The 13,493-nt window shown below is 38.5% G+C and overlaps 1 protein-coding gene across 1 annotated transcript; it reads left to right on the top strand.

Moving 5' to 3' along the window:
* Window positions 1–12,227: 12,227 nt before the first annotated feature.
* LOC115230031 lies at window positions 12,228–13,036 on the top strand. The gene is made up of 5 exons (XM_029800271.2): window positions 12,228–12,500; window positions 12,535–12,787; window positions 12,819–12,885; window positions 12,918–12,962; window positions 13,015–13,036. The coding sequence occupies exons 1-5, from the start codon at window positions 12,447–12,449 to the stop codon at window positions 13,034–13,036; spliced, it is 441 nt and encodes a 146-aa protein (XP_029656131.1). The 5' UTR covers window positions 12,228–12,446.
* Window positions 13,037–13,493: the final 457 nt, after the last annotated feature.

Here is a 13,493-nt window from a genome sequence, read left to right as displayed (position 1 = left end):
TTTCTATTGAGCGAATTGAAAGCGTTCTTCACATCCAATTTTAATAATAACTGGGGCCGCTCTGAGAGACGAGCCGATTCAATGAAACACCGGGCAGCGTGGACCGGGGCCTCGCACCCACCAGGTACCCCCACACCCAACTGAATGGGCTGGAGTTCGTCGCTAATAGAAGGAATTACAAGCTTGCATCCGACCTTTGCAAACAAGCGACGAAAAACGTTCCCGACGGCAATAGGTCTGATGCCGCCGTCTTTCTTCCCCAAAGCAGACAGGTTCGCAGAGAAGAAGAGCAGTCTGGCATGCTCGGATATGTCCCCACGGAGAAATAGGTTACAAAGCTTGGCAATGGATTGAGAAAGACGGTTTCCAGCCTCAGCAGTATTGGAGATGAGGTCCATTAAGTGAATGGGACGGAGACCGTCAACACCACCACTACAGTTCCCCCTGAAAGATTTCAAAGCTAACAAAAGTTGTTGGACAGATGAAGAGGCGATCGAGACCTCCTCAGGGGTCCGGGCACAAAAGGCAGGGACATCGCCAGCCGGGTGCTTGGCGCTGAGAATTTTGAGGACATCCGGGGTTATCGAACGGACGGAATCGGAAGACGAAAGAATACGGACCGCAGAGCCGACATCATGCGCCATAAGGCAGGAATTGACACGTTTGCGTAAACGAATACGATTATCTTTAAGAGTAGTTGGTTCATGGGACTTGCCCAGAAGAGGAGGCAGAATGAAGGAATCCTCCATGAACTTATTAATATTTTCCTTGATGGAAGAGGAAAGGGATTTTACCGAGCCCAAGCATTGAACTGGGGAGCCCAGGGCAAATATGGCAAAGCAAAACAAACGGTTCCAATTCGGAATGGACTGAACACAAATGACTGACTCGATCAAAGCAGACAGAGCCTTCGCCGCGGAAAAACGGGCAGAACGAGGAATTCTTATAGGAATACGATAGGACGCCCGGTAATCACGAGCGAGTCTTAAGACAGACTCTGGATTAAGCAGGAAGGGGTCCGGCGAAGGGATAGGATTAGTAAAATCAGAGGACCCGGTACAGATGGCAGGAGCGAATATGACGGGGGGAAAGAAGAGCAAGCAGAGCAAACCCATCGGGAAAGGGAAGAGGCAGATTTCTTAGAAGCTTGATGCAGGATAAATGGAAAAAGGCATAACAACGGTCACAACGGATGGTCTTTTTCCGATTATTACGGATATTGCAAACAGAACAGACAGACATAGATATGGAAAATTAGAATTAGCAATAAATGGATTATTGGTGAGATAGAAGAAAGAGAAAGAGGAAAAGAAAAACAAAAAAGAGAAAGGGAAGCAACAATGGATTATTGGATGCGTGGCAACAGCTGTTCCCTCCGTCTCGCTGGGAGAATTTATTAGTTTGTTGACTTTACTTAGTAGATTGATTAATAAATCACACATTTTCTATAATTCCAAAAATAATCCGAAAAATAATAAATGTAACTGCAGTAGATTAATTCTCAAAAATAACAATTTACAATTTTCTGCTCATCAGCCTAACTTGACTGTGCGAAGATTGCCAACAAAATTCCTTAAAAAATACATTTTGGGATTAAAAGACATAAAACGAATAATAAGCATAGTCAGTAGCTAAAGATTTCCATTCGCGTATTCAACAACTTCGTCATTAGTGACCGACTCAGTATGAAATCTGAACTGAGTTTCCCTGTTCTTTTTTTGAAGAAGAATAAACTCTTTCATTCTCAATTTGAAAGAAGTCGACAATAACTGCGAATTTCTGCATTTAAAACTAAAGCTTCCACACCAGGGACCACACTTTGAACCCGCCTCGATCCCAAAAATAGTCGCACCCTTCATAAAATACTTTCTTATTTTAGTAAAGTCCCATTTGTAGATTACTGTAGGCTGGGAAAACGATTTGAGCAGAATCGAATTATTGTTTATAACCAACATGTATTTTCCCAATAAGTTCAGACGTTCGGTGATCTCCGAAGAGATGATAGTGACAGGATATTCTTCTAAATATGACTAAAATGAATTGTTGCCTTCGGGAAGTTGTTCGCGTTGGGGACCGGGGATATTTTCGTAGGGAATTGGACAAAATTGGTTTTGGATTAGATTATAAAACCACTGGACACATGTCTTGGAGTCCATAGCCTTCATGTGAATTTGACGTCCGTCTTGGAATAGAATCGAAAATTTGTTGCTTGGTTCGGGGAATCCGAATATTTCACAATCGACGACATTCTTGGACTCAAAAATTGTTGCAATGTCCAAATCTATTGCACTTCCGTGACAGATGATCAGCCGAGACTGTTTCCGTGACTCCAAATCTTCGACGAGTGCACAGCGACTACGGAACCACTGGAAAATATATGGGGAAATCTTTCTACCGTTTCATCAGAGGAGTCGCTCGATTTAATGAGAGTATCGAGGCTGTCTTCTAACTTGTAAGATTCCATCTTTAACCCGATTATGTTTATGAATTAATTATTTTATTGCTAAATTAATATTTATAATAAATAAATTATTTATAAAATTAATTAAATTATTTATTTTAAAAAATTATTCTATTAATGAGTTTTGAATAAAAATATAATTTTTTAATTTTTTTTTTGATTTTAATGAATATTTATCTATTTTAATTTATTTATTAATAAATAATAAACATTTTTTAATTAAATTTAAATTCAACTTCACATTCCGTTTAGGTGATAAAAATCATGGCAAAAGGCAAAAACAAAGTTCTTTTAAAAAATGCATCGAGCTCTTCGGATAAGCCAAAAGAAAAGAAGTTTACTTCCGTGAAGGTTTAAATATCCCTGAAATCGTCAAGGTTCGCCACATTCTGTGCGAAAAATACACAAAAATAGCCGAAGCCCTCACTAGGCTAAAAGGAGGCGAAAACTTTGGGAAAATTGCTGAGGAATTTAGTGAGGACAAAGCTCGTCACGGGGTTGTAAAGTGACACGTGGAATGGTAGGGAGATTTGGGGTGGATGGCGAAAGGGTCGATGGTCCTCGAGTTCCAGGAGGCTGCATTCGGACTTGCAAAAAGTAAGGTGGATTCCCCAATATTCACGGATCCACCAATCAGGACTCAGTTTGGGTACCACATTATTATGGTCGAAGATAAAAAATGACTAAAAATGTTTTTTTATTTTTCATGTTGTACAATATTTTGTCATGTTAGATTTTTGATATCAGTTTTGTGAAATTTAATCTCATGACTGAAAATAGTCTTTTTTGTAACCAACGGGTGTTGCATTTTTTATTCTAACTATGTGACTTTTTTGATAATAGACTTCTTAATAATATTTGTCACGAAAAAACCAACAGACCGATGTTTCTTTGATGTCTGTTAAGATGTTTCTTTTTATGTCAGCTTTGAATGCTGACCAAATATTTTTAATTGGGTTGAGAATAGGGCTATAGGACGCAATCTTTAAACTATAGGGACGCAATAATATCCGATGAATTACTTTTTTGACAATTTATTTAATTCCTGAATGGCATGGAGCATTGTCTACTACCTCAATAATTATTTTTTGTATTACTTTACTTTTAGTAAAACCCACTTTAAACTTGAAATGGTATAGGTGTCGGAAAAATAGAACTTTAATTGAAAACGTATCTGGTAAGACCGGTTCTTTTATGAGAAAGCGAAGTTTATGGTCATTCTAAGGATTATGTTTGTAATCTTGAGAATTTAAATAAATAAAAAAATTTCTCCTCACATCAACTCGATTATTTTATAACATGTTATTACTCGATTATTTTATCCTCGTTGAATTATCGTGCTTCCGCCGGTCTCTAAAAATCCCTCTCCGAATTCCTAAATCTGCCCGCATACAAGCAGCCATGTGCCTGTCAACTGTTATCAACGATACGCTTCTGTTGGACACTTGGGAAGCATGGACCCGCTTCATCAGCTTTGCCCCTCTGACCCTCGGGACTCAAATTCGCACTGAAAAAAACCCACAACCTCTCTCCTCACGAATCAAACAGAACATCAGCGAAATCTTCTCTCTATCAAAGACTTCTCCCGCAAACTTGTCCTTCACACAACCCACGAAGAATGACAACAAGCACCCCAACCTGCACTACAATTCCGGGCGGAACTTGAGTGAACGTGTCAGTAGCAAGCTGGCTGAAGGCGACATCCGAGCTGCTATCCGCACTGTCATGAACGACGACACGGTCTTACTTCCAACTCCCGACGCTTTCGACAAGCTGAAAACCAAACATCCAGACCCTCCCGTCGACCTCCGACCCCTTGAACGCCCAAGAGACACTCCAGTTCTAACTCTGACGAACGAGGAAATCAAACGCTCAATTCAATCTTTCGGGAAAAGCAGCTGTGGGGGCCTAGACGGACTACGCCCAGGGCACCTAAAAGACCTTATTTCTCAAACGACAGCCGAGGCAGGCCAAACTCTACTCACTGCCATCACCACACTTATAAACCGGTTGTTGAGCGGGAACATCCCGAATTTTGCTACGAAGCTACTTTTCTCGTCTCATCTACTGGCATTCAGAAAAAAAGGACGGCGGTATTCGTCCGATCGCTGTTGGCAACCTGTTCCGCCGGCTTGCCGCTAAAGCTGCCGCACGACACGTCAGTCTAAGCCTCAGCGCCGAACTAGCTCCACTTCAACTGGGAGTCAGGATCCCGAACGGCTGTGAAGCTGCCGTACACGCGGCCCGAACTCTCTTTCTTTCAAAGGACGCCCTATTCCATTGTCACGTGGCTGTTAAACTCGATTTGCGTAATGCCTTCAACAGCGTCAGGAGGGACCGTATAATGGAGGTATGCGTCGAGAGGGCTCCGGAGATTTCCCAGCTTGTCTTCCTCTCGTACGGGGAAGACACCTCACTTATCTTTGGGGATAAAGTCATCCGTTCTCGGACAGGAGTCCAACAAGCGACCCTCTTGGACCATTACTATTCGCCTTAGCAATCGACGAGGCTGTAAGATGAATCCTCTCACCATTCAATTTATGGTACCTGGACGACGCCACCATTGGCGGCTCTGTGGAATCCATCACCGAGGACCTATCCCGCCTAATCCCTTCTCTGCGCAACCTTGGCCTAGAAGTTAACGTGGATAAATCGGAACTCCTAAACCTCAACTACCCTGAGGCGGATTTTCCGAATGTCAATATGATAATCCAAGGCTTCATCACTGGTGCACAAATAACCCAGCCATCAGAAGCAACCCTCTAAGCCCATCTGGCCTAAAGGCCCATCTGGCGAAGAAGGACATGGAATTCCGTAACCTCACAAGCAGTCTCTTGGAGTTAGACTCGCACATCGCTTTCTTCCTCATGAAAAACAGTATACATATGCCGAAACTTCTGTACACGCTCCGCTGCCTGCCATGCTACTCGCATCCAGACATTCTATCTTACTTGGAAAAATCACTGAAATCCTGCACGGAAGCAGTTCTGAACATTTCCTTTGACGAAATCGGTTGGACTCAAGCGAAACTTCCCGTCAGGTTCGGAGGGTCGCTCTTCGGCTCCGGCGGCAGGAGAGGGGGTGAAGGCCTTTCACGTCCACCGTACCTCCGCATCGACAGGGATGAGGGGCGCAGACATCGAGCCCCAGCCGAAGAGCGACCCCGATACGCAGTGTTTCGTTGTCTAATAGGGAACCCGTCGATGACGTTGGGTAAGTGTCGAGCCAGGATCCACTATGCTCGTGTGCTGCAGAAAGCAGGCAGTCTTGGCAGTGTTGGTCCAAGGCCGGTCGGGCCGCGTGTACGGCAGCTTCACAGCCGTTTGGAATCCCGACTCCCAGTTGAAAAGGAGCTAGTTCGGAACTTAGGCGGGGACATACGATCCTCGAGGCCAATTTAGCAGTCAGGCGGCGGAAATAATTTCCAACAGCTATGGGACGGATTCCGCCGTCCTTCTTCCGGAATGCAAGTAGATGTGCTGAGAAAAGCATGTCCCTCGCACAGTAGGGGATATCCCCATTCAGAATCTTTCCGACTAAAGCGGCTATAGCGGATATCAGAGAGTTGTCTGCCTCGCCAGTTGAGGGAGAGGTGAGGTTCTTGATGTGGCCCGGGCGGAGGCCATCAAGTCCGCCGCAGCTGCTTTTGCCAAAAGATTGAATTGAGAACTTAATTTCATCTTCTGATGGGTTGAGCGTGCAAGACACAGATGGGTGAGTAAGCCTATTTTTTGATGATTGGCCCTGATATTGGAAAATTTTGCAAGCCTTGATTTAGTGAACATCGCCTTTTAAAACATTTAATAATCCATATTGTTCAATGTTTAAACTGATTGTGTCATTAAAATCAGCAATAGATTTTTCATCAATGCTTTCCAAATAAGAAACAATGTTTAGTACTAAATTTTTAAACAACAATTTTGACAAAAACAGCAAAATATCACACTATAATAATAGGTGTTAGGCCAATTGCCACATACTAAAAAAAGTGAAAAATGTTATAAATGAATAAAAAAGAATTAATATAGTTCTGGTGGAGGTTGCTGATTTTTCTTAATTTTTGAGTGAGCCATCAAATTCCTTATGTCGAGAAGGACGTCCTTATCCCACACTTTCTGTTCCAATTCCTCAAGGTGGGGACCTCACTAGTAATAACCTGACTAATATAATCAGTTCTAACTTCCCCCGTCTCCATCCTTACACATTTCAAATTGATTTTTGTACGGAATTTGACCAGAGGCGGTTTCTGAGGGTATTTAGACCCACATTCGATGGCCAGGGAGTACGTGTTGTCCTCGTAGGCAGACTTGGGAGTCCAATAAGTAGGAAAAACCTTGAAAGGGCCCATGATGATCCCATTCCAGTGGGTCAGGGTCGTGTCAGAACTGTCACAAAGTCCCCAACTAATTGTCCCTCTCCAAAACCTTTTTCAGAAAGTTCAAGTTCGTCCAAAAGCTTAAAGTTCCGAGGTACCTCTGAAAATATGTCAGCATTAGGACTACCAATTGTGCCAAGATTTGATCTCATATGAGACAATGAGAACGTGCCAACAAGAAACAAATTATTTATACAATTTATTCTAAATTAAAAAGTATATTTAAATTAAAGAATATTTAATCCAAAAATCATCTTTAATTATATCACAATTAAGTTCCACAATATTATCCCCATCTTTAACCAAGACAGTCCCCTTCCTATACAAGAGTGGCACATCGTTGTAGTTAATCCCAAAATCCGTGAACAAAATCTCATTCTTATCCCTGGCCAATGTCCCCTACAACTTAAAAATGTCCCCCACTCGAAGGACCTCTTCACTCTCCCTTCTACTTTTCCCGCCTTGTTGAACCAAGGCCCAAAAGGCAGTGTTATATAATTATTAATGTGGCCTAACAGTCAGTATATAACACAACAGTCGGCCTGCCTCCAGGAAAAGTAGTCCCGCACATTGGCACACGTGGGCAGGCAGATCAGGCGGCAGTCAAAGACGGGGGGACGAAGGAGGGTCGCCACCCCGAAATATTCAGGCCAGTAAAAGACGTAGGCCGAACTGAGTGCACTTACCAAAGTAGAAATTATTTTACTATTTTTTTAATATTATTTTACTATTTTTTAAATAAATAAATAATAATAAAAAACCATTTTCTTCGCTGGAAAAGCTGACAATTTCGGTTGAAGAGAAAACTGAATTCGTCGCTCTGTCCATAAGCGAGGACAATATCTTTGAAGAGGTCGAAGAGGGAGGCTGAGGCACGTGACAATAGGGCGAGGGCACGTGGGTCGTTGGGCTTCTGGAAGTTGTGGTCTTCGGAAAATCTGTTTTTTATATGTTTTTGAGGACCTGTGGAAGGACTTGCCGTCTATTCGGGCTACTATGTAGGTGTTGTATAGACATTTGGGATCTTCTTCGAATTTTTTAACATATTCATATTTGGAACCAGCCATGCACCACAAGAACTTGAAAATTTAAATTTTGAAAATGTAATAAAATATTTAAATTTGTAATGTTGTGTGCACGGAATTTATTATCTAACAATTTAATAATTTCCCTCAATACAATAGCACAAAAATCAAAAATTAAATATCCATTCATCAAAGATAATGAAATTGAAATTAAAAAAATAAAAAGTTCTGGTCCTGGAGGACAGAACGTAAACCGACGGAACACCTGCTGTTTTATAAAGCACAAGGACACCGGAATCACAACCAAGGTTTATTTTTATACCAAAAAACTCGTTTTAGTGTCAAATATCGAGAAGTGCTTCTTTGAATTTAAAACAGGCCAAATATTTGTTGGCTGAAAAGTTGGATAATTTAAAAAATGGCCCTCAAAGTCTCAAAAATATCGAATATCTTGAAAAAATTGAATTTAAAAGACTTAAGAAAGAGCGTAGTCATGAGAGAAGAACGCTTTTAAAGTCATACAAGACACTTATTGACAACCCAAGCTGAATGACGTCACTAGAATGTTCTAGAACTTTTCATAAGTGGTTAACCAAACAATTATTTGTTTATTAAATAATGAATAAGTAAAACCATAAAAATACTTAGTCCAATGGGAACCCAGGTTTAATGACGTCACTGGAATGTTCTAGAACCACCAGTGAATGTTGAAAAAATTTATTAAAGTTAAAAGTAATTTTGTGGTTAAATATAAACAAAAACATTGAAATTAAGCTGATTTTTTTAGCGTGGTTTATGATTCTATTTATGGTTTCAAGAATCTTCGTTTACTAATTAATTGGCTCAAATAATGAAATAAAGGCCAATTTGTCATATAATTTTGGGAAACAATTCCTTCTCTACTTATGCACCACAAGAGTCTGTATGCTTAGAAAATTGTTGCTCACATTAATATTTTAAATTAAAATAACGAAATTCACATCCAAAGCTTTAATGGTTTAATCCAAGATAAATCGAGATTAGAAGCATCTGTAAATTCTAATTTGTATCAATAGTCTCAATAATTATTGCAAAAAAGTTGCACATAATTTTGGGGAAAAGTTAATTAAACCGGCGGCTAATTACTTCTTATTTTTAGGTGTCAGATGGCGAAAGAAGTCCCCATTTTGAGTAAAACTGCATTGGAATTAATACTTGCAATCCCAACTACTTATCCCTGTGAAGTGTCCTGTCTGACTTTTCTAAAAACAAAATATAGAAATAGACCACGGGATGATATGTGAGTAGTTTTGTCGACCATAGAGCCTGACATAAGTAAAATTATTCACAACAAACAAGATCAGAAATCTCACTGAACTATTTTGATAATTTTCATGTTATTTTTATATAATAAATATTCGAACATGTCTAAACCTGCCCCTGACGAGCCTAACCAAACAATTATTTGTTTATTAAAAAATGAATAAAAGGATTAATTTATAAATTCCAATCCCTCATACTTCGAATCAGCAAATTTAGTCTCTTGGTGCAAAATATTTCCCACCAAGTCAAAAATAAGAAAATACGAAGCCAAAACTCCCGCCATTTCCTCAGTCTTGACAGCCATAATAACCCTGTCCTCAGAATCCGGCAAAAAACGGAAAGCAGAGAAGCCCCTCGTGCGACACAAATCCCCCACAATCACCACATCAACCCTCTCAAAGTCCTCATCCGCAATCAACAAATAATTCCCGCCATTCGATGCTTCTCCCCCCTGCAAATACCCCTCCATACTCACAGCACGTGGCAGAAAAAACCAGTGATTGTGCACTTTACTCCACACAACTGCCTCATGAATCACAAACCCAGGATGTTCAATCAAAAGGCGCGAACTCAAAGCCAAATATTTTTCCCGCCAATCGACGTGGTGCACTTGTCCATTTTTATTAACAATTTTAATCCACATTGGGAACGAATTTAAAATTGTCCCTGTCGAGTCAGTGAAGACCTTTCCGTACCCACCGACGTAGAGGAGCCCGTTTTTGACAGTGGACCACTCCCCCTTGAAGGCTGTGGATGAGCCATAGGGGACTTACGGGCAGGGGAAGACCCGTCTCCGTCAGTCAGTTTGACCCAGACAGCCACAGTGCTATTTTCGGGGAAGATTTGGTAGATAATTCCTGTCTTGTCGTCGATGGCCAGGAGTTTTCCGTGGAAGGTGATCAGGTCGGAAAGTTCCATTCCACGGTTTCTGTGGAGGATTTTTGAACATAGTTTTTGTGGGGAATTTTTAAAGTTGATTGAAAAAAGTTGGGATTTTGTATCCCAGATTAATATTCCTTCGAGGAATTCGCTGCATGCAGACTGGCCTGGAAGGACTTGGATGTCTCTGTCAGAAACCATGGCTAGTTTTATACGAATTCGACGTTTGTAGGGGATATTGGTCCATAGTTTGTATAATATTAAAGAAATAAGTACTATAAAGAGCATCAATAGGTTCCTCATTTGATGGTACACAAGAACATTATTTTTAAATTATTTATTTAATAAATATATATATTGTTAAAAATAATAATTTAAAATTATTAAGAAATATTGAAACATGAAAATATTTTAAATTTTAAAATTATGACGGCCATGGGTGGATTCCACCAGACTGTTGGCTTAGAGATAAATTAGAATTTATTTTGAGCCATAAATAATATGAAGTCTTATTTGTCATTTTAAACACAAGTGAAGATCCACAAGAATATATTTAATTTTGAATACATAGGTTTGCCACATTAATAAGTAAAAACCAGCGATCCATTCAAAACAAATATTACAAATATTATCAAAAAACAACATATAGCAATAACAAAAATAAATTTTTAAAAAAACGTCGACAACCGGTATAGGCAAAAAAGTCAATTACAGGTGATGAGATTGTATACTTCATGCATAAAAATCATCTTTTAAACTTCTTTATTAGACAAAGAAATAACAATTTGAATAACAGAAAGAATATTTGAGAATTCATGACTAAGAATATAACGTTGGTACAGAAGGTCGTTTCGTGTGTTGGCACGTGTAGGAATATAACTCTTTTCTGTTTGTCCCTACGGAATGTGCTAAAATAATAATAATCATATCGGATAGAACAAATACAACATGGTCATGTCTATTTAAAATAATTTTATGTTTTTTTCGGTTTTATTCCACAATTGATAAATTCATAATCAAAATAACAACGTCAGGAAGTAAGCGGCCAAGCTCGATTGCGAGCGCATTTTATGTTTATTGTATAATTCGAGAAGTGAAGGATAGCTAATAGTTCCCACAGAATCACCACTGAGATCCTCAGGAACAGTCATGACGTCTTTTTCTTTCCGAGTGTAGGTAGTCAATCAAGGATATTTGTTTTCTTGGCAAACACAAACAAAGTGAATATATCTCACTATTTTATTTAGATAAAAGGCAGTTGAGTGTGAGTAGGCAAAGTGGGAGATAGAATATAAAGAGAGAAGCGTAAACAACATTGATATGATTATATTGGGCTGAATTGAAAATTCCAGACTATCCATTAGAAAACAGGGACAAACGCACCAATCAGTTTCTCATTCAGAAAATAATCAAATGAGACATAGAGTTAGCCACGATAATCTTAGGTGATTTTAGAATTTGATCGAAAGGCAAAGTATAGAAAAAAACTTCAAGAGTTGGGGATTCCGAGAACAACTTTGGGTTGGCGGTAAGCACACAGAAAGAACGGGAGACCGGCGAACCCAATTTCAGAGGGATCTAGTAAAAAAGGTAAAAATATCATCCGAAAAAGACTTAAATTATTACTTTCTGAAGAAAATAAATTATAAATTATAATTTTACTTTAAATTATTATTAGAAATGTTAAAACAGAAATTATTTAAATTTAGTTATATCATAATCTATTTAAATAACTGTAAATATAATGGCAAACCAAATATGTTATAATATTATATTTTGTACTATTGTTACTATCGACATCGTTAATAAAGTAATTAGTTATTCCAATTTTAAATGGCATATATTTTGAGCATCATTTTTCACCTTTTGAAAATGATGAACAGAAATTAATTATTTTGATATAATCATTGTTTCTCTTAAACCACAAATATTTGAATTTACTGGGGCTCCCATTGTACTTTAGAAATAATTAATAACCAAAATGGAAACCAAAAATGAAAATCCCCAAAACAAAACGAACCTTCATCTCGACAGTCTTATCGAAGAATATTCAAAATTGTGCAAATCTCATGCAGCAGAACGAGACACGTGGATGCAAGAACTTTCAAAATTATCTGAGGAAAGTTCTAGAAAACAGTAAAAATTAAATCAGTGTTTATTTTAGGCAAGAACTGAATGAATTAGAACTGAAATGTACTTGTTTGAATATGCTGGAAGAATCACTAGAAAAAACAAAACAAGAATTGTCCCAAAGAGATTTCGCGTTTAGAGACCAACGAGAAAAATTTTTGAGTCTACAAAAAGTATTTTAATAAAAAAATACAAGAATTTTACAATTGGAAATGAAGATACGGTTGCCTTTCTACAGGAAGAAAACACAATTTTACTTCAAGAACAAACAAACATGAAATCACAACTCGAAAACAAGGACCGAGAAATAAATTCACTTCGCATACAAGTTGAGACTGTTTTTTAATCAACAAACATGATAGATTGCTAAAAACGAACAAAAAATCAAAGAATTAGAAGCTTTAAATCAGAAATATATCCACGATTACGAATTTATGTATTCCACATCTAAAAACTATTCCAACGCTCTCGAGAACTTGCAGGACTCAAAAATTGCTCTTTACACTACGCTCTCTCCACTGTTTGCAACTGCAGACGACAATCGTCTGGAGACCTCCGAAAACTTGGTTAGACAACAAAAATCTGATTCGGACGTAAAAATAAACATTGATAACCGTTTGATTGATTATAAAACAACTTTATTTAGACACGAGTTTATCTGAGGATGAGAACTTGGAAAATCAAAAAATAGAAGAAATCGATTTTCCAATCAAGTTTAAACATGGACTTAAAAAATCGATTTTAGAGATTTCGAGAAATTTGAACAACCTGAACATGAGATGTCCTATCAGTCCGAACCTGTATTTTACATAGCTCTTAAAATCTTTAGTGCACTGCAGAAGGTGTTCCTGGAATTGTTATTGAATGTGAGTTGGACAGTTTGGGTGAACTTGGTCCTGAAAATATAGGAGAGACTTTCGAAAACTTGAAACCAGAAGTTTGAATCGTCAAATGTTATGATTTTCAGAATTCTGGAATCAGAAAGGCTAAAAAAGTGACATTTGATTCAGAATCTACGGACGACGAGACTGTCCGACTCGAGGCGGTCATCCGGGGCAAGGATATGGTCAATGACGCTTTAAAAACACAAATTCGAGAATTGGAAAAAAAATTATCAAAATATCCCGAAAGACAAACAGAAATACAAAATGTAATATTGTTGTATTAAAAAAAAGAATTTCGACAATTTTTCGGACCAAGTTATGACTGAAGAAATACAAACCGCAAATAAACCAGAAAAAGACTATTTCAACGTTGAAAATGAAATCAATGAAGAATTCATTCTTCAAGCCAACAACCAAGAAATTATTTCTTCTGAAGA

This window comes from Octopus sinensis, unplaced genomic scaffold, assembly GCF_006345805.1.
Source record: "Octopus sinensis unplaced genomic scaffold, ASM634580v1 Contig14135, whole genome shotgun sequence".
Taxonomy (NCBI): Eukaryota; Metazoa; Mollusca; class Cephalopoda; order Octopoda; family Octopodidae; genus Octopus; species Octopus sinensis.
This window is presented reverse-complemented; position numbering and strand designations above follow the sequence as displayed.

Excerpts from the sequence above, each read along its gene's own strand:
- LOC115230031 (XM_029800271.2), top strand. The coding sequence starts at position 12,447 with ATGAAATCACAACTCGAAAACAAGGACCGAGAAATAAATTCACTTCGC. Across the intron at positions 12,501-12,534 it reads TAAATTCACTTCGCATACAA|ATTGCTAAAAACGAACAAAA; the intron begins GTTGAGACTGTT and ends CAAACATGATAG. Across the intron at positions 12,886-12,917 it reads GAAATCGATTTTCCAATCAA|AGATTTCGAGAAATTTGAAC; the intron begins GTTTAAACATGG and ends AATCGATTTTAG.